Genomic DNA, 20,190 nt, shown 5'->3' with positions numbered 1-20,190 from the left:
GGAGTTTCAAAAATTGTACATATATAAACAATCAATCTAACTCTACTGTCTTGCCTCCACCTCCCCCTGAGGAGATGGAGTCCCGTGGGGGGTTTGACCCTGAATCTGATACGACTGATGTTCTGCCTCCACCTCCCCCTGAGGTACCTCCAAATGTTGTTCCAATCAAAGCTGACCCTGGACAAAGTTCCCCTCCAAAAAAGGCAGCAAAGCCTAAGAGGGTGCCAGTGGCAAGACCTGGCCTTGCAAGGAGAGGGCAGCCGATTAACCTCTTAACCAAGAACATCACAGAGCCCTCTTTTCCAACAAATGTGTTAATCATCTGCTCAAGCTTGTCACCGTTAAGTTCTTGTACATCAGAAAGGTCTATTAGTTCCCCTGTTTGATTTGTTTGCTCCCACCAGCTCTTAAGTATGTTTCTGTTTACATCTGAAATCTCAACGGAAACAACAGTCGTCATATGTATTCCCAGCTGATGATGGAGTTTCACAGTACATGACTCTAAGAGCCCCAAAAAATTTACAACTTTCAAAAATTGTACATATATAAATAATCAATCTAACTCTACTGTCTCGCTAATTATAACATTAGGTGAGATGCTCTCTTTGAACTGTTGAATCCGTGCTTCATATGAATTTTCCCATCCGGTAGCACAAGGAAGATGATATTTTCGCCAGTTGGTCGCTACTGGCGGAACGGGATGTCCCGGCAACAAGAACACCTTCAAAATTAGAAATAAGAAAATATTAATAGCTACAAAATTATAAATAAGCAAAATTAAATAAGCAAAATTAAATATTCGCAAGTGTTGTGAACGTAGTACCTCAACAAAATGATTTCCATTTACGAATCCGATAGCGATATCTTTGCGGGATAGAAGAGGTACTGGCACAGAACGGAGAGGTAGGAAGGTCAGACATTGTTGCAACGAGAGATGGTATAGGACAACATTATAGCAGGATGCTATAAGATGACCCATGTCCGGCATAGTCATCCATCTGTCATATGGTGGACAATCATCATAATATGATAATGCATGAGTGATCTCAGCAATCGTCCCTTCCACACCATATAATGTGCGATAGTGGTCCGAATGACATTGCAACTCTTGCAATAAATCCTTCCTAACACGCACCCAGTCATCTTCTCCAAATCCCAGTAAGTCAGCTATTGCCCTAAATCCGCAATTCCCATCAGCTTTTACATCCTTGATATGCTGGATGTATGGTCTCAAGGCAGAAGGAATAGCATCAATATAGATAATGGGCGTATGTGACTGGGCTCTAGTACGAAAAATCTGCAAATAATATCAAATGATAGAAAATATGTAACAATGGCAGAACATGTCCCGTATCGGCACATCTCGGCACGGCACATCCCGTATCGGCACATCTCGGCACGGCACATCCCGTATCGGCACATCTCGGCACGGCACGTCTCGACATGTCCCGTATCGGCACATCTCGGCACGGCACGTCCCGACATGTCCCGTATCGGCACATGACATACCGGCACGGCACGGACCGTCCCGTAGACGTTGTGATACCTATTGTAAGGAAATAAATATTTGGTACTTACCTTTTGCTTGGGCCGTCTCTTTTGAATCTGAGTAGATGGATTGCGGATGGTAACTTTCTCAACACCAGGTGAATAACTATCCTGTCCAGATAGAACCAACTCAAACGCAGACGGGTCACGTCGAGTAGACGTATCAACCTTCAGTGAAGCGCGCCCACGTGAACCGGTCTTCCGTTTTGCAGGCTCTAAAAGAGGTGTACTATCTGGACTTGCAATCTCTCGTAACTTCTTGATCATCTGCAATTGAGAAGCCCCATCTAACTTCTTGAATCGTAGCGCAATCAAATCTAACTCTGCATCACAACTCAACTGAATTGGCTGCACGGGGGGGGGGTAGGCAGAATATCAAGTTTCCTCCAATGAGGATCTATGCAGTCGAGAGGAATGGGCCGACCTTCCACCCTGTACCGCGCAATCTGGTGAGCACATGGTATACCATGTGTGCGTCGAATAGCGCACCCACAATTTGAATCATCAAACCCAACTGAATTGGCTCGTTTCGATTGGGCGAGGACATGATTTAACGCACTTATAGATATGAAACCTCGCAACTCTTTGAATTCAGCTGGCTTGAAGTTGTGCTGCACTACCAATAAACTCTTCTCCAATGAGGCTTTAACAGAGCTGTGCTGCAACTCAATCAATCCATGTATTCTAGTCCAAGATGACTCGAAACTTCCTTGGCTTGATCCAAGCTGCTTTTTGAGCTTTGCATGTGCACTCTCGACCCTAGTAAACAAATGAAAGTTAGATATAAGAATTGAGGCAAATTAAATTTAAATGAGTCTTTATTTGTGATACCTATTTGTCGTCACATTTCCGTAGTGCCTGCATGTATCAGTCCACGCCGCAACAAATCTTTCCTTGTATTTGCTCAGCCAAGTATCTGACACATACTGTAGTGCATCTGGATAGGTACCGAACTCTCTCTGTAGTGCACTCCAGCGATCATTATACTCGTCTTCCGTGGAGGACAGCACTAGTACATTCCAACTCATAATAAATTTATCCCATTTCTCCTTCAATTCGAAAATTTTTTTGCACTTGGCCAAAACATTCCTACTAATATGCCATCTACATAATAAATGTCTAGCAGTAGGAAATACTCTATGAATTGCATTCATCAAAGCCAAGTCTCTATCTGTAACAATCAACTCAGGCAAAACATCATCAGCTATGACACTGCGCAATCTCTCTAATGCCCAAGTATAGCTTTCTTCCCCCTCAGAATTTAAGTATACAAAAGCAACTGAAAATGTCATGTCAGTAGATGTCACCCCCACAATCTCTAAGAGCGGAAGACGATACCTATTCGTCTTGTACGTGCAATCCATTATCAACACACGGGGAAATGCACGGAACAAATCAATGCTGCCAGGGTGTGCCCAAAATAAGTCATGCACAACATCCGTATTAGTACAATTCCTATGCCACTCAATATATTTAGCCTCTGATAATTTACCTAATAGATGTTGCATTTCAGACCTCCCGGCTTTCTCTGCAACCTTAAACCGTTGACGTACATTGTAGATAGTCTTGATAGTCGTAATATTGAGGGCATCTCTTTCCTTCAATGTGGATAATATGTCCTTTGGACGAACCAAACTCTTCGACATATCCACTAACAATTCCGTCTCCTGCTCAGATAATCTCCCTGCATATGAGTGCCCCTCCAGATTCTCTGCAGCGGGATGATTGTGCACTCCACATACGACCAGTAATATCCAATCATCCGCAGTATCCAATTTCTTTCCTCTTAATGCAAAAGGGCATCCACACTTCTTTGTCCCACAGGCAGTCTTTATTCGCTTTTCTTTTGTGGTTCGGTACGTCCCACCCCTCTCACAACCTAACGTAATTCTGGGTTTCTTAGAAATGGTACCTGCATCGGATGATTTGATTACAACAACAAAACCATTTCGCCTCCCAGCTTCACGACACCAATTACACAAGTCCTCTCTACTCTTGAAGATCTATACATTAAACAATTTATGTAAGTACACAGTTGTAAAAATAGCTCGCTAAACTAATACAAAATTGCACAATATATTATAATACCTCGTAAGTTGTAAATTCGCTTGTGTAATCCAGTACAAATTCTGATCCAATTATACTAGATTCGGTTGTAGCATAGCCCTACATATAAAATAATTTATCATCAAGAATTAATGAATCAGAGGATCTGTTCGGCACAAAATTCAGCACGGCACGCGATTTGGCACGAGAAGGCTTCTGTTCGGCTGCAGAGTGCCGAACAGAAGCCTTCTGTTCGGCTGCAGTGTGCCGGACAGAAGCCTTATGTTCGGCACTGTGCAGCCGAACAGAAGCCTTCTGTTCGGTAGAGCGTTGCCGAACAGAAGGCTTCTGTTCGGCACTATGCAGCCGAACAGAAGCCTTTTGTTCGGCGATCCAGTGCCGAACGGAGCACGAACCGTGAAAAAAAAAAACTTTCGAAACAAGGTGGAACACGTACCTTTGCGGCCGATTCTTCGTCCCAAATCACTAGTTGCTTGTCCATGCTTCGAATGGGGCTTAAATCTCCTTCAAAGATCGCCTAAACGATGTAAATGGATCGAGGGGTTTAAGGGGGGTTTGAGGGGTGGTTTTTTTTTTCCTTTTCAAAACGAAACGGAGGAGGAGATGGAGGAGGAGGAAGGGGGTGTACTGAGAAAATTTCAAGGGCAATATGGTAATTACACTAAAGGTTAGTTTGGGTATTTTTTTTTTGGTTTTTGGGGGGTGTCCGGAGCAATCGGGGGGGTGTATTTAGAACTACCCCTCATGTGACCATGTCATTTGGCCAAGATTGGTAAATAATTAGAGGTCATGTTCTAGGAGAAGGAATTGCATCTAGTGGAAACAAGCAGTGGGACTTGACATCTCCAACATTGTTCACCCGAGCATCTAAAACATTCGGCTACTTCTCGATGGGCCTTGACTGGATAGGGCGAGTGAGAGGAATTGGGCAAGGAAAGAACCAAGAGGGGTTCAAAAAGGCTTTAAACAAGTTTGAGCTGGAGATTGGCACACACAAAATCCCTATCTATTTTATAAGTAGTTTACAAAATGTCAAATCCAAGCTTGATTTCATTTTCATTTGGATTTGGTCATGAGATTCGTTTAAAAATTATCTTATTCGGCCATCATATTTTTTGATTCCAGACAAAAATCATATAACGTGCTTAATAATTTAATCAAATCATAAATACATTATGCCACATAATAACAACTAAACAATATAAAGACATTATTAGCAACCATGCACTCTGTATAAGATTTGATTGACAAGCAATACAAAATATTTCAAGAAGACAAACTGATGAGTAACTGTATAAAAAGCATATATACTAGTTTCTTACATCGATAGGCATTTCCGAGTATATTTATCTTTTTTTTTCACGAATAATAGAGGAAGTGAAATACTTCCCCCACATTTATTAATCAAAGTATTATGTACAATATATGTATCATTTTAGTATTGATGTATGTTGCTCTGGTTTGAATTAAGATTCTTAGCCAATTTGGGATGCAGACATCAACAATCATCTACAAAGAGTGGCTTTTATATAAACTAAGATTATTTTTTTTTTTGTTGGTTAACACAACACAAAAGAGAAAATGCCAGACTGTAATATGGTTACCAAGAAACTGAACAGTTTTTTTTTTCTTTTTCTTTTTGATTGAAAGGGATGTACTAACCACCCAGCCTTTATTAATTCAGATGTCAACAACTGAATAGTTGGCTCTATAAATATAACCAATATATTATCTTTATTCAAGTCCGGACGTTCTCATCAGAATAAGAGTTCAAATTCATTCAAATCTAATCACAGGCAACACGATAGGCCTATGATCAGCCTCCACAAATCCGTGCTACAGTGTCCTCTAGTTCACATAGGCTATGGGCCGAGTTCGCTCTGATACTATTTGTAAAAACCCAGTATCTTATCCAAAATGGCGAGCCAGAATGTATTATTTTGGATTCATTAGTTCTGTATAAATATCCAAAATCTTCATGATGAATAACCGATGTGGAACTAAACAAATGTCCACACGACCTCTCACACAATCTCAAGATTTCAAATTATGTGACTATTGTACAAAAAGTTTATTTTGCTATTCAGTTGATTTTTGGATACCAAGTTTAATTTTTAAAAAACTGTCAGACCAATTACCTGCAGGCCAGTAAGTGTTGGGCAACTCAAGGTCTGGATTATCTAAAACTTATTGGACCATCAAACCAAATGGTTCAAGTTTGAACCGGAAGAGAACTTTTTTTAAGGAAAAAAAATAGAAAACGGAGAGGCACGCCACATCCCAAAGCCGAGAGCCCGGTTTCCCTAATTATTACCTCTGTTTCTTTGTGATCCCCTAAGCTTCTCCTGTACTTTCCCTCTCTCTCACCCTCCTCTCCCTTACCTCTCTTTCTATCCCTCCTTATTTCTGTGGCATTAGCTGTTCCTAATTAATCAGATTGAACCCAGAAGCCTAAGTTTATAAAAATGGTCAACAATATATATCAAGCTTTCGTTTTTCAGTAACAGTACTGGTTACATCAATCCTAAGGTCGCGTGCAATACACATTTGAGGGAAGAGAGAAAGGGGAACAAATGATGATAAAGTGCATGCCACCTATTTAGAAGTGACATCCGAGTCAACTTTGTTTAGGTGAATTAGAAAAAGTTGGAGTCTAATTTATTTAGGAGTTCATTTGAGGTCATATATAACTGGAAAAGAAGCAGAAAGCAAGTATGCAGGAGAAAGATAAGTATTGTATTTTTAAGATAAACAAGAGTAGAACTCTGAATATAAAAATTGATAGACAGAATTAAAAGAAATTTTTTTTTTTTTTTTTTTTGTGACTGGAAGAGTAAGCTGGGAAGGGTCGCAAATGGTTTACTCTTTTAAGAACTCGGTTAGTGGCTTCACTGTGAGGCTAACCAAGGAGGAAGTGAAGGACATGAAGAAGATGGATAGGTTAATTCGTACATGCCAGACTAACTGTTCAAGCTCCAGAGTTGGTATAGATCATTCTTATGAGCAACTACCGCAAGCTTAGAAGGGTTACGGATGGTCCACTCTTACAACAACTCAAAACTCAATTAGTGGCTTGGTGTGAGGCTGACCTTAAAGGATCCTGACCACCAATATAACTATATAAGACTACATACATATTTGTATGAGTCTTCATGTATTTACATTGTTTAAATCTCGACATGCTTACTTAGCTAAGTATTCAATCCGACCAAATCCAATCACAAATACCACGATCAATCCATGGTCAGTTCCAAAAGGGCACATGCTATAATATTTCTTGATCCATATAAGCCATAGGTTGTGTTCACTTTAATACTATTTCTAATGATCCAAAGCTTCATCCAAAAGTATTAGTTAAAAAATATTATTTGCGTTTCTTGGCTTTATATACAAGAACTACCTAATACATAATTGATGTGGAACTAAATCAACAACCCCAACCATCTATCCTGTAGTTGTGAAGGGATGCCTCCTCTTGCCTGATGGAAAGGATGGTGGGAGTTCGAAGCCTCCAAGTGCAACAACAAGCTCATCAGGAACGTTTCTCTCAGATGCAATGGCCATGAAAGGAGCAACAGCAGTGTTGATGTCTCCAATTTGATGATGCACGCCATGGCAAGCATCTTGGTAAGAACAGCCTTAAAAAATGCCAATACACTCGATAATGCGATAAAGATGGCTTGCGATATAAAAAGTATGCTCCATGGAGGATTGTGCAGCCAATGATATTTCGATAGGAATGGATGCTGCGTTGTCGGACAAAGTTGACATGCTTTTCCTCTCTTTAGGTGAAGCAGATGCTCCTTTCTTTCCAGATGAAATTGCCATTGGCTCCTTTAGGGCTCGTTTGGTTCGTGGGAAAAAAAGAGGAAAAGTGTGGTCAACGGAAAAGTAATGAGATGCCTCTTGTTTGGTTGGAGTTTTTAAATGAGAGAGACGGAAAAGTTGCATTGCCATGGGAATATGATTTCCACAATTCATGGAAAAGTCTTTCCCATGAGAAACATGGGAAAGTTACTTTCCCATGAGGCGGGAATCACTCCATTTTTATTTTTTTCCAAAAATGCCCTTCAGTATTAAAGAAGCATTAAAGAGGCATTAAAGACCTAATTTTTATTAAGGGTATAATAGGAATTATATATAACTTTCCCAGGAAAGTGGATGGTCAACCAAATATAAGCACTTTGGAAATCTGTCACTTTTCGATGGTTAACCAAACATGCCAAAAGTACTTTCTTAGGCATCCTTTCTAGAAATCTGCTTTTCAGGAATCATATTCCTAAGAGGAAAAATGCTTCCCGCAAACCAAACGAGCCCTTAGTGTAATCGTAAAGGAATTATCCCTAAGCTATGCAGGTAGGAATTCTGACCCAGTTGCCACCACTCTCTCGAATGAGACTTCGTGGAGTTGGGGTAAGGAGCATCATCAATTAGAGCATGAGGACGATAGTCAAGCTTAGAAATAGTGTTTTGAAAGTATATTTGGGGTAAAGGAAGCATCAAGGTCTAATACCACTCTAAATGATATGATAACAGAGTAGGAGAGGGTAGATAGAACATAACACTCTAATATTATTTCATTCCATAATTTATTCTTACTCTGATACTCATATATATATTGAGGACAATGGAAGCAAACACAATTCTAAATCACTCTATTTTAATATTGAGATGGAGAGTAGGAGAGAATAATAGAGAACACTCGTTAATATTTTTTATTCCATCACCACTTGCCCCCTTAGTTACAAGATGTCTCATTACCTGGCTTTAGCCAGAAGAGATTTTCCACCTTGAAAATTCTTCAAAAAGCAAAAATAGTTGAACTTACAAGCAGGACTAGTCAGCAGTAGCTTGGAAAGAAATTAACCTTTTCTTTGTGTGTTTTGGAAAGTTGGCAAGTGCATATCAATCATCATAAACAAATGTTACATGACAAACAACATTTACAATATATCCAAACAAATTGTGTTATTTTAATATATAATTAAGGTAGCTCTGGTAGCACATCCTCATCCCACCAACCCATCTACTGACCTCCAAAACTACCAATCACCAAAGAGAAAGGAGAGAAGGAGAAGAGAGCTAGGGCAACCCACCTTAGAGAGCTCTTCATGGACTCTGTGGCCGACCTGAATTCAGAGGCTGAGGCGCGGCATACCTCGAAGAGAACCCACGGTAGGATCTCTCCGTCTCTTCCTCCTCTTCCCAACCTCCACCCTCATCAAAATTCTGTGAGTAGCTTAGTGGGTCATACTTGAAACTACCCCTCCTCACATACAACTTTCCTCGCCGCCGCCGTCGCCTTCTCCCTAACCTTCTTATCTTTCCACACAACGACCCCCAGCACGAGAAGAATCCATGCTGCTGCTGCTGCTGCTGCTCCTCTTCTTCCACTGCTGGAAGCCTCTCCATGGCTCAGCTCTTACGACAGCATCGAGAAAGAAGACAGAGACACAGGAGAGTAGGGAAATGGGTATATGGACTTTGGACTGCTGGAGAAGCAGCAGTTAGATAAGAATATGGCGAGGGGGCGGCTGGCCCGAGGAGGACATGGTGGGACCAGCGGCTTGGAAGCTTGTGGGAGGCTACGGATGTGATTGCATTGTTCGGTTTGGCACATACCATTTCCAATGGAATCTTATCACATGACGAGGGACGCACGAAAGGTCCCCATTCGGTGCGGTTCTGTGGAAGTTCCTTTCTTTCTTTATTAGAATATTAACTTTCGCACCACAATTATTTAGTTCTAATTTGGGTGCTTGACCGCAAGCCAACTCAGACACAATCTATTTGATAAACATGTCAACAAAACCAAACCCAGATCTAACTCGCTTACCACATAGGTTATGCAGCCCGGCTTTGCTTAATCTACCTGTCCAAAGGATCAAGTTGGACCGGATTAGGTATTTCTATTCTCTTCCAACTTTTTCCAAAATATCTTCAACGGGGCTGACCATGAGCCAGGCTTAGAGACAAAAACATATATATTTTAAATAGACCTGTCTGAAACTGGATTAAAAATAAATAGAATTTAGACCCGAGACCTGGCCTATGATCAGCTCTATGTTCAACAAATAGCAAGTGTAATCAATTTATCCTAGTTCATATGGATGCAAGCCTGTGAACTCATCCGAATTACCATTATGTAGTCTTTAGCAGGGATTTGACTCATTTCATCTATGAATTGCCTTTCTTCAAGACATCCATTAAACAAGTCATGCCTTCATCATAATTCATGATCTCAATACATGATCGATGGGCATCTCTATTTCTTCTTGAGGAAAATGAATCATGATGGTATTGTATTGTGAATCATTATGGAGACAGATTGTATAGATTCTTTGCAGCTTCTTCACACGCCAGCTTAATTGCCTCTCTTCTAAACATGATGTTTGGAATACTTAACCTTTTAATGGAGATATTTAGCTAAATCTTGTTTACAGAAAATATAGTTTGATAATTGACAGGCTTGGTAGCAAAGTTAATATCAATGGCACTATGGGGATTTAGGGCGTCAACTTGGCAGTTAAGTTGGGTCACATGTTTTAGCCATCAAAATACTTGTTCTTGGAAGACCTGGTATGTCTAGCTAGCTTTTCAATGGGGTCTTCTTCTAGTAAATATAAAAATTAAGGTTGGTCTCTAATCCACTTCGGATTTTGGCTCCTCATGACTCCTTTTACAAGTTTAGTGACATCTAAGATACTCTAATTCGAGAAGGATTTCCAAATTGCGACTAAGAAGAAAAATTTAACCTATTTCTCTTCATAAAAAATTCTGCATTCATAGCTAAATACTACTACTTGTGCGTGTTATGCTTTCACCTTTGCTCATACTTTAGTGGTTAATCATGCAAATTAATAAGCTAGAGGTTAGCAATATCCTTTGAATAGATGATTCAAATCTGATACCCTTAATATAATGAATAGTCTATGATTTTTTTTTTTTTTTTTTAATTCTGGCCTTGCTAAGTTATATACTTATGTTTGAGAAAAAAGGATAAAGACTAACCATGGTGATGCAGCAATCAGACACAGAATAAGCAGATTTACATTTTCAAATTTTAAGACTTGAAGCCAGTGAGTGGAAAAAAATGAGAATCGCTCTAAGCTTATTATTTTTTCCTTCTATAAGAAAAAGGGAAATGACTAGTTGATTAGTTGGGTCTTGGTTTAGAAGGATATCCTACTTTATATATAGACACATCTATATTATATTATTAAATGAGAGAGGAATAAGTTGATCTAAATTTCATCTAAATTTTCTGATTAGAATATTATTAATTCCTCTCTTTACAAACCTCTAGATTTATTAAACGAATAGGAGAAAGAAAACTCTACCCCTCACCAAAAATCTTAAAAAAACCATAGAAAAATCAACTACATGGATGAATATGAACATAATGCATGCCACAATGGATCAATTGCTGAAGGCAAAATGGCACAAATAAATCTTTCCTTTTCTTACTTTTTCACATGATAATGACAAATAAAGTAACCTGTTTGACCAATTAAAGATGGTGTACGGGCAGGAGGTCTATTTTTTTTTTTTTTTTTTTGCTTTAACGGGTTTTTCAGGCAACACGTGTCCGAATACATCCAAAAAAGTCAAAATACACAATCTTACGTAGTGCCAATAGCAGCTCCCTCTCTCTTACCCACAGGGCATATCCTGAGTGGTAGGCCGCGTATGCAGCCACCCAGTCGGCCGCCCCGTTGGCCTCTCTGAATACATGCGTGGCCTAAAAGGCCGCGCCATCCCTCACCATCATCCTGATGTTCCGGATCAGAGGGTAGTTTGTTCTCTCACCACTCGGTCCCTGCCGGATCCACCCAGTAACTGTAGCCGAATCGCCCTCCAAGATGATCGAGCTAGCCCGCAGCACCTGCCGCGCGTGGCGAAGACCTGCCCAAGCAGCTTGCAACTCCGCCCCTGGAACTGATATGTCGAACAACTGGCAACCGCCTGCTGCCACTACCCTGGAATGAGGGTCCCGTATAACAAAGCCTGCCCCGCCTTGCGTATCTCCATCCAACACCGACCCGTCAAAGTTGACCTTGAGGAAACTCGGGGGTGGAGGCTCCCAGGTGAAAAACACCGTCCGAGAAGCTGCCTGAGCAGAGAAGGAACTCCAGTTGTCCCGAGCTATCAAGGGTATATCTGAAGGGATGGTGAGTCTGGACTCCATCGCCAGTGCACGAGCAGACTCCGCAACAAACCTCGGTGACATCCTGCGCTCGCCGAAAGTACGAGCATTCCTTGCCAGCCAGATCTGATGGGTTGTGCAAGTCGCTCTGATGGCCTCCTGACGTGTCGGGATTGGCCAACCACTGTCGTATCATCTAAAGGAAGAATCTCCTCTCCCGCCATGCCTCCTCCAGGATACCTGTCCACTGCCATGTCGCCCTTGCCCAAGTGCACCGAAATAGTACATGGTCCACAGACTCGTCTACGCCGCAAGCCCTGCACTCCACAGGGATCCCCAAACCACGCCTACTCAGCACTGCTCTCGTCGGAAGGCGATCCTACATCACCTTCCACAAAAAGAGAGCTGCTCTCGGGTGGAGCCCGGACCTCCATATCCAGGTGTAGTCCGGTCCCCGCTCATGCTCCTGCTGGATAACTCGTGACAGATCACCCAGCCTGACACTGGCCCTGCATGAGGTGCCCCATACCCGGACGTCTGGCCCCTCGCATCCAGGTACTGGGAGGGAGCAAATCCTCTCAGCAAAATGTGCCCCGAACAACTGATGTAGTCTGATCTCGTCCCACTCTGTCCTCCCTGGTGCTAGGAGGTCGCATACCCGGAGCCCCTCTGCTGCCTCAGTATCCACCATCGTCGGCCAGCATCTCAAAGGAAGGGTATCCACCCACGGATCACAAATCACATCGATGCTCCGTCCATTGCCTATCAGCCATCTGGTGTTAGCCGACATAGTCGGCAAGTACCTCCCGATCTCACGCCGCATAAAGGAGGTTCGGCGGCCACTCCTTACCACCTCAGAGCCCCCTCGGCCATATCTGGCTGCCATCACCCGGCTCCAGAGCCCCTGTGGCTCCAACAAAAAATGGGCTGCGTGTCGAGTGACAAGGGCCTCACACCTCTCCAAAAGGGACTGCACTCCCAGACCGCCCTCACTGATGGGAAGACAGACCTGCTCCCAGGCCACCAGATGTACCTCATGGCCCCCACCATGAGACCCCCACAAGAAACTCCTGAGGAGACGTTCAATCTTCAATAGGGTCGTCTTTGGGATCACAGTGTTGGCCATAAGGTATACCGGCATGGATCCTAACACCGATCTAACTAGTGTCAGTCTCCCCATCATGGAGAGAGATGATGCCCGCCATCCCTCCAGCCTGCTCTCGACCCGCTGTACCAACCTCGAGCACTCTGCCACCCGTAATCTCCGGCCTATGATGGGGACTTCCAGGTAGACCAGTGTCCCCTCCTGCTCTGGTATCTGCAAAATCCGCCTGATCTCCTGTCTGACTCTGCTCTCCGTGCTAGGGCTGAACTGAATGGCTGACTTCATGAAGTTTACTCTCTGGCCGGACGCCGCACGGTAATCTGCCAGCACCCTGCGAAGTACCCGTGCATCAGAAACCCGCGCCCTAGTCAAAAGAAGACAATCGTCAGCAAAGAGTAAGTGAGAGATGGGTCCCGCCCCCGGTGCTGGAACATAGGCCTCCAGCTCCCGGCGAGTGCACGCACTCTGCAAAGCACGTGACAAGATGTCAGAACAAATAATGAATAAGTAAGGGGATAAGAGACATCCCTGCCGCAACCCCATAGTGGACTCGAAGAAGGCTGACGGTGTGCCATTGACCAAGATAGAGAACTTTGGCCTCTGGACACACCCTAGGACCCATCCAATCCATCGCCTATGGAAGCCATAGGCCTCCAGTGCTCTCCGAAGAAAACTCCACCTGATCCAGTCATACGCTCTCTCCATATCCAGCTTGATTGCCATCAAGCTGCGCCGCTTCGGTGCTCGCTGAAGGTCCCACATCATCTCCTGAGCCAACATAACATTTTGGGAGATATTCCTCCCCGCTACAAAGGCCCCCTGCTCTTGGCTGATGATGCCCGACAGTAGGGGCTTCATCCTGCCCACCATAATCCTCGCCACAACCTTATACAAGGTAGTGCACAAACTAATGGGCCTGAAGTGACCCGACTCTACCGCCTCCTGGTGCTTCGGGATGAGCGTAATGAAGGTGGCCTTCCAATCCTCAGGCATGGCTGCCTGAGTAAAGAAACACTGCACAGCCTCAACCACTTCTCCCTGAATGATGCCCCAATATCTTCAAAAAAAGAATGGGGGGAACCCATCGGGTCCCGGAGCCTTATCTGCCGCCAGAGCCCAGACTGCGTCCTGCACCTCCTGCGCCGACACCGGCCGAACCAGGGTCGTGTTCTCGTCATCATCAATACCCACATCAGCCCTCAGAAGGTGGTCACCATCATCAGGGCCTCCATCGTCCGTCCATCTAGTGCGGAAAAAATCAAGTAAGACCTGTCTGACGGCAGGTTCACCCTCCACTCGGAGTCCAGACCCATTACGCAATGAATGGATCATGCTCCGCTGTCTCCGGATAACCGTCGTCCGATGAAAAAACCTAGTGTTGCGATCACCCTCGCATACCCACTGGACTCGAGATTTCTGTCGCCAGAATATCTCATGCTGTCGTAGTAATGAGTGGTGAGTCGCTAGAAGCCCCCGAAGGTCGGTCATGTCCCCCTCTGGGAGTTCACCTCCTAGGTCTTCTCTCCTCTGCAGTTCAGTAATCGCAGTCTCCACCCCATCCAATCTCCGAAAAATATCGCCCACTACCTCGCGATTCCAACGGCGAAGCCAACGTTTGGTCATCTCAAGTTTGCGTGAGACCCGTTGCATCGCATTCCCCCGCACCGGGATGCGCCACGCATCGCGAACAATGTCCCAGGCAGGAGGTCTATCATCCTATGCTTTTTGGTGCGCATTGTTGAGGTCTTTTAATCATTCATAAAGTGAATAAAAAATGAACAACCTTAACCACATCATATCATATTTCTATTTGATCTATGATAAAAAAAAAAGCATCTAAATCAACTAAAATTTAAATTTTTATCTCTAAAATAGGTAGATGAACATCAGTTGTTAGATAGATATACATACAGGTGTGGAGCCATGAATCTGCTGAGGAAAAATAATGAAAATAATGTTCCAAGCAGCAATTAGCAAGCTTTAAGGGAATCAATTTTTTTTTTTAAAAAAAAATGAAACTTGTCTGAGCCCGGGTTCGAACCGGGGACCTCTAGTGTGTGAGACTAGCGTGATGACCAACTACACCACCCAGACAAACATTTTTTGGTTCAACGACTGCTTTAGAATATAATTACATATTATTATCAACGTTTAGAATATTACCATCAGCTCGGACTACTCAAGTATAGTTTTTCGGATCTCTCACCGTGGACTACTACATGAGCCCTCTCTGCACAATAGTAAAAAGCTGCATGTGAAAACCCATGTAGGTGCTTATTTAGTTTCTCATTGATTGTATATTAGAAAGATTTTAGATATTTAAGCAGCGTTAAGAACTAACTGCTGCTAGTCTTTTTAGGTTAATTTTGGATGGTTATAAATGGAATCAAATCAAACATAATATATGGTTTATGTGATGTAGGGAACACTATAGATGGTCATTTTTAGTGTTGACCACCAATCAATTATGGCATTTGTATTTATGATTTTGATTGGATTCTCTCTGGCGAGGATGTTAGGGCTTAGATAGAAAATATGCGAGAATTCTCTCTAAATTAAAAGAGCTAAGGGGATTTTAGATACAATCTGAATTCTCTCTATATTTCAACCTAATTTAAGCTTGGCCGAAAGATCTGAGAGCTGAAAAAGTGAGCCTATTCCATTGCAGTTTCTCATGTGGGACAATCTTCTACTCCATTGTAGATTCTCATGTTTCTTGAACTAAGAGAAGCATGGCGACCATGTTCAAATATGAAAGCCGGAGGACCCATTCCTAGTCTCAATAAAATAAAATAAAATAAAATGGGGTACCCACCAAATAAAAAGGAATCTGGAGAAAATGTAGGACAGAAGAATACAAGACCTGACCAACTTCTTCAAGAATTTCAACTTCATATATTCAGCCATGTCATAATTCTGGCTAATTCGGAAGAGGTCAATAAAAATATCAGTGGGAGAATAGCCAAATGGACATGGGACAGGGAAAGCAGAAGGGGGGGGCGCGATCAAGGGGATTAAAAACATGGGAGAGAGAAAGAAGGCTGAGATTCTTGTGATCAAACCAAATGGAATAGAAGAGTCCGTTTAAATTGCTTTGGAAGAGTCCCATTCATAAGTAATTGGGTAAATTCATAAGTAATTGGAAGAGAGAAAGAAGGCTGAGATTCTTGTGATCAAAACCAAATGGAATAGAACACTACAGCAAATGTGGGTTTTGCCGACTGACTTTTTCCGACGCTAGGGAAAAGCGTCGGTAAAGTTTTGCTCAGCGCCAACTTTTGCCGACGCTTTTCCTTAGCGTCGGGAAATCTCAAGAAACAACGACACTAAGAAGCCATTCATAAGTAATTGGGTAAATTATATTTTTTGTCCAATTAAATTACTTTGGAAGAGTCCCATTCATAAGTAATTGGGTAAATTATATTTTTTGTCCTCCAAATTTTGGTACCTTTTTTAAGTTGCCCTTTAGATTAAAAACCTCAAATTAGGTCCATTGATTTTCAAATGTGATTTAATATAGTCCTTCTGGTCGATTTCCATTAATTTCCGATACTGAAAAGTTGTACTTGATGCACATGTGACCTTCTTTTTCTTGTTGGCACCAATGTTAGCATATAGGTGATCAAGGAGCAAACTAGATAGTACTGAGCAGTAACGGTGGTCACAAACCTCTCTCCATCTACCTACCTATTACCTCTTACCCAGTTTTATGACTATTTCATGATCCTAATGAATTTGATGAATCTCCCAATCTTTCATCAAAAACAGAAAAACTATCATAATATGTCATTCCAGGCATGCAAATGTTGTGAGTACATGATACCTAGCTATTTTAATTAACCAATAGGCACATGATTTGGATTGATGATCATGGCTCATCCTTGGGTTCCCTTGTCCAAAACGAGTTTGTGCTCGAGAATTAATTTAGGTCACAATGAAGAAAAAGGTATCACCTCGAAACATTTTTATTGTTTTCTCTAGAATACCAAATTATTGCTTGTTAATTGAGACAACATCAAAAGCATGATCCGCAAAACAATATCCAGAGGAAGACCACATGAAGCTGAACAAATGTAAATTATCATTATACCCTTCATGAAATGAATAGACTGAATTTACCAATATGATAAAAAAAAGTTGCACCATAGATGAAGTCTATTTTTCTTTCAAGGAAACAAATATTAGTTCTTATAACAATAATTTGGTCCCCTTGGTACAATCAAAGAATCATGCAACACTAACATTTGGATCCTTAGTTTCAATTGGTTCAGGGGGATGAATCCAACAAATATCATTAATAAAACATAATAACATAATGAAGACCATATATTTTCTACTGAGACCATATATTTAGTCTCTATATAAGGACAAATAAAGTTCATATATATCTTTAATACTTAGACTCCTTTATTTCTTCATCTCTATTTAGGATCTAATTAAAGGCTCGATATCCTGTGGGATTGCTGGGCAATGATACTCGTCGTCGAGGGGCATTCTGAAAATATGATCTCATAGCCATCTCCAAAGTTATCCATCCCTGGGGCTAACACCTGCCAGAAGAGCCCACCTGCACACGGGCCCCCGGCTCTGGCTGAGCCGTAGATCTCACCGTACACATCCGAGAACAAGGCATCCCTTTCGCCTACGGTGTACCCTGAAGTCTTGGAGCACTTGCCAAATTCTGTGATCATAAGTGGCTTTCCAAGGAATGCACCAGCATCATCAGTATGTGATTGAACCCAACTCTTGAGGAATGCCATTTGGGCCTCATTTGAACCTGAAATCCTGAAAAAAAAAAACGAGTGTTATTTGATGGACTACTTCCTCCATGAATTCTGTTGCTGGTTGATGGACTCATGACCATGAACAGCTTGCAACTTTGAACTTAATGGGCTGGTGAAATGAATTGCTTGCTTATGAATTATGATGCACGGTTTCAGTTCAGAAATTTATACTACTCAATCACATGTATAAACTCTTTCTGCTAATTAAAGCGTAACAGGAGTTAGCAATCAGAGAGACCTGGCTTACCATTGATCAGGGTATGCATGGATGGTGGCAAAGTCAATCTCAGGGACCATATTATTAGCGATGAAATCGGTGCCGACCTCATAGCCAGGGTTGAATTGCTTCCTTTCAGGCCTAGATTCCCCATAGAACCCTTCCAACCCAACTTCAAGCATGTGATTGCTATCTATGGATTTAACATAAGCAGCCATCTCTGTGACCCAAGCCTGTCACACAAAAAAAAATATGGAAGTTTGGCTTTAATTTTGCTTCATAGAGCTAATTTTAGACTACGTCTTCCTATAGCTTGAGCGCTTAATTGTAACTGCAATTAAATGAGATTTAAGGCAACAATAGCATAACAAGAATATCGAAATTAGTTTAGTAGAAAAGAATGAACTAGGGTTATGAACCTGGAGAGTTTTGCCAGAGAGGTCACTTTGGCATCGTGGTTCATTGATGAGTTCCCATGAAAAGATGATGGGATCATCCTTGTATGCTACTCCCGTTATCGTGTTCACCCTCGTAAGAACCGTCTAGATTAAACAATACAAAAGTACTAGATGTTAGGATAATGCCCAAGCTTCAACCAACTATTTCTACCATATATCTACTACTACAAAATGACATAAGAGAGTGAAGTGCTTTGAGTCAGCACTTAGGTGCAAGCAGAAAGGCATGATAGCGTGCATGGGAAAAAGGTAGGATCTCATAGTCACCTTCACATGATCCTTGTATAATCCTTTGACGACATCATTCGAATAGAAGTCATCATCGGAACCCAAGTACTGTCCCTTGTCCTTTGCCCACTGAACGTACTGCTTCCTCCCTCCAAAGTCTGCGTAGTTATTCACCAAACTCAGTATCAGATGCACTCCATTCTTCTTAGCCTCCGCGATCACAAAGTCCAAACCCTGGAAAAGAACGCCAAGCAAAAGGAGGACTCATCAGCAGTTTGAAAATAGAAGTAATTACATGCATGCGTGCACTATTACGTACTTGCATGTTTTATAATTTCCTTTTCTTTATTTTTCAAGAAATTTATCACCAATTCCGATATGAAGTATGGTATAAATTGATAAATATCTTTACATACTACCTGCTTGCAAATGTTTTCAGTTCCACTATCTTTAAGTTGAGATGATTCCGTAAAAGATCGAGCAGATTCTACAATAAGCTCTTGGCTTGACGTCAACTATTTAAAGTTGGTGTCAAATGCCAAGACGAGACAGGTATATGTGTGGTAAATATATACCTTGAACATAGCCTCATTGTAAGAGCCAGGGGAGCACTGCAGGGGACTGTTCCCACCGTCGCTGAAGGCCCAGGTCCTGACCACTCTCATTCCATAAGCGGACGCCTGTTGGAGGACGGTGGACACCTTGCCCCTTTCGGCCGGGTCCGATGCCTTGAGCATCAACCAGTACGCGTTAAATCCATTGGAGTGGAATGGGCGCCCGTCCACAACGAAATGGGTTCCGGTTGTCCTTGCAAAGCCGGAGCCAGTATAGGCAACGGCAACATGGAACACAAGCAGAGGGAAGACTGCGAGACTGAAAAGAACTTGCTTCCCCACCATCTTCACACCAGAGAGCGAGGAGTAACAATGTGCGTTGTGGAAAGGAAGGAGAAATGCCATCGATATCAAAGAAGACTCGATGTTTTGAGGTGTGGGATGGTGAGAGTTCTTATGGTGGAGAGAGGTTTATATAGAGCTCCAGGGCATGCAAGAGGACAAGATTTAGCTTCCTGTTTTGCTGCTAAGATTTGGTGCAACTTGATTAACGGTATGGCCAGCCAAAAATAAAATATATGACCACCGAAAAATGCCCTCCGGGAAGGTAATATAAGTTGAGTTGATGCATTAAAAGAAGAAGAAGAAGAAGAAGAAAGAAAGCAAGCATTTCATAAGAAATTTCTCCTCACCAATTCACCTAATTGGTTATCAACATAGGATGGAGTAACAGCCAAGGAACTCTTCCTATTATACGGAGCCCCGGCCCATGTTACGCTTCCGTTCTTCTTACACTGTTATAGCAGTACTAAGGTGTTTTTTTTTTAATTTAATAAAAAAAAAGTGTCATGATATATGGTATGTGTTTCTGTGAAGTCGATACGGTTCATAACTTGGTTAGCAAGTATGTTAGTTGTTACCTCTAGCACACATCTTCGGCATATTGCATGCATGGCAAGTGCGTCAATTAATGCTAACTGAGGTAAGTTTGTTTCAGAATTTACTGTGATCACTTTCTTTCCCATCCTTGATTCAAGCTTTTATGCGAGTTCTTGAGCACTGCCCATTCCGATCTGATCTGAC

General features: G+C 42.2%; 2 protein-coding genes, 1 long non-coding RNA gene and 1 other non-coding gene across 5 annotated transcripts; 1 reads left to right on the top strand and 3 right to left on the bottom strand.

Moving 5' to 3' along the window:
- Positions 1-314: 314 nt before the first annotated feature.
- LOC148714323 (protein FAR1-RELATED SEQUENCE 5-like) lies at positions 315-6,423 on the bottom strand. Of its 2 annotated transcripts, XM_088718015.2 has the most exons (6): positions 4,052-6,423; positions 3,637-3,714; positions 2,380-3,551; positions 1,579-2,307; positions 824-1,297; positions 315-721 (listed from the first exon to the last, which is right to left on the bottom strand). In XM_088718015.2, exons 1-4 carry the CDS (start codon positions 4,094-4,096, stop codon positions 1,884-1,886), a joined length of 1,719 nt encoding a protein of 572 aa, XP_088574141.2. In that variant the 5' UTR covers positions 4,097-6,423; the 3' UTR covers positions 315-721; positions 824-1,297; positions 1,579-1,883. The 2 variants fall into 2 exon arrangements, with proteins under 2 accessions (XP_088574141.2, XP_089785679.1); XM_089929553.1 differs by having other exon boundaries at positions 824-2,307.
- Positions 6,424-11,016: 4,593 nt separating this feature from the next.
- LOC148714322 (uncharacterized) lies at positions 11,017-15,284 on the top strand. Its single transcript, XR_015976218.2, has 2 exons — positions 11,017-11,149; positions 14,573-15,284. It is a non-coding gene; the product is annotated as an uncharacterized LOC148714322 (long non-coding RNA).
- On the bottom strand, positions 14,887-14,960 carry TRNAV-CAC (transfer RNA valine (anticodon CAC)). The gene has a single exon. It is a non-coding gene; the product is annotated as a tRNA-Val (tRNA).
- Positions 15,285-17,122: 1,838 nt separating the features above from the next.
- LOC103717437 (putative mannan endo-1,4-beta-mannosidase 9) lies at positions 17,123-19,452 on the bottom strand. The gene is made up of 5 exons (XM_039123093.3): positions 19,129-19,452; positions 18,593-18,787; positions 18,287-18,409; positions 17,898-18,100; positions 17,123-17,651 (listed from the first exon to the last, which is right to left on the bottom strand). Exons 1-5 carry the CDS (start codon positions 19,450-19,452, stop codon positions 17,303-17,305), a joined length of 1,194 nt encoding a protein of 397 aa, XP_038979021.3. The 3' UTR covers positions 17,123-17,302.
- Positions 19,453-20,190: the final 738 nt, after the last annotated feature.

The sequence above is a fragment of the Phoenix dactylifera genome, chromosome 3, assembly GCF_051530095.1.
Source record: "Phoenix dactylifera cultivar Ajwa chromosome 3, Ajwa_hap1_PhDact_Kaust_v1.1, whole genome shotgun sequence".
NCBI classification, from domain to species: domain Eukaryota; kingdom Viridiplantae; phylum Streptophyta; class Magnoliopsida; order Arecales; family Arecaceae; genus Phoenix; species Phoenix dactylifera.
The sequence above is the reverse complement of the archived record's forward strand: the minus strand, read 5'-3'. Positions and strand labels throughout refer to the sequence as shown.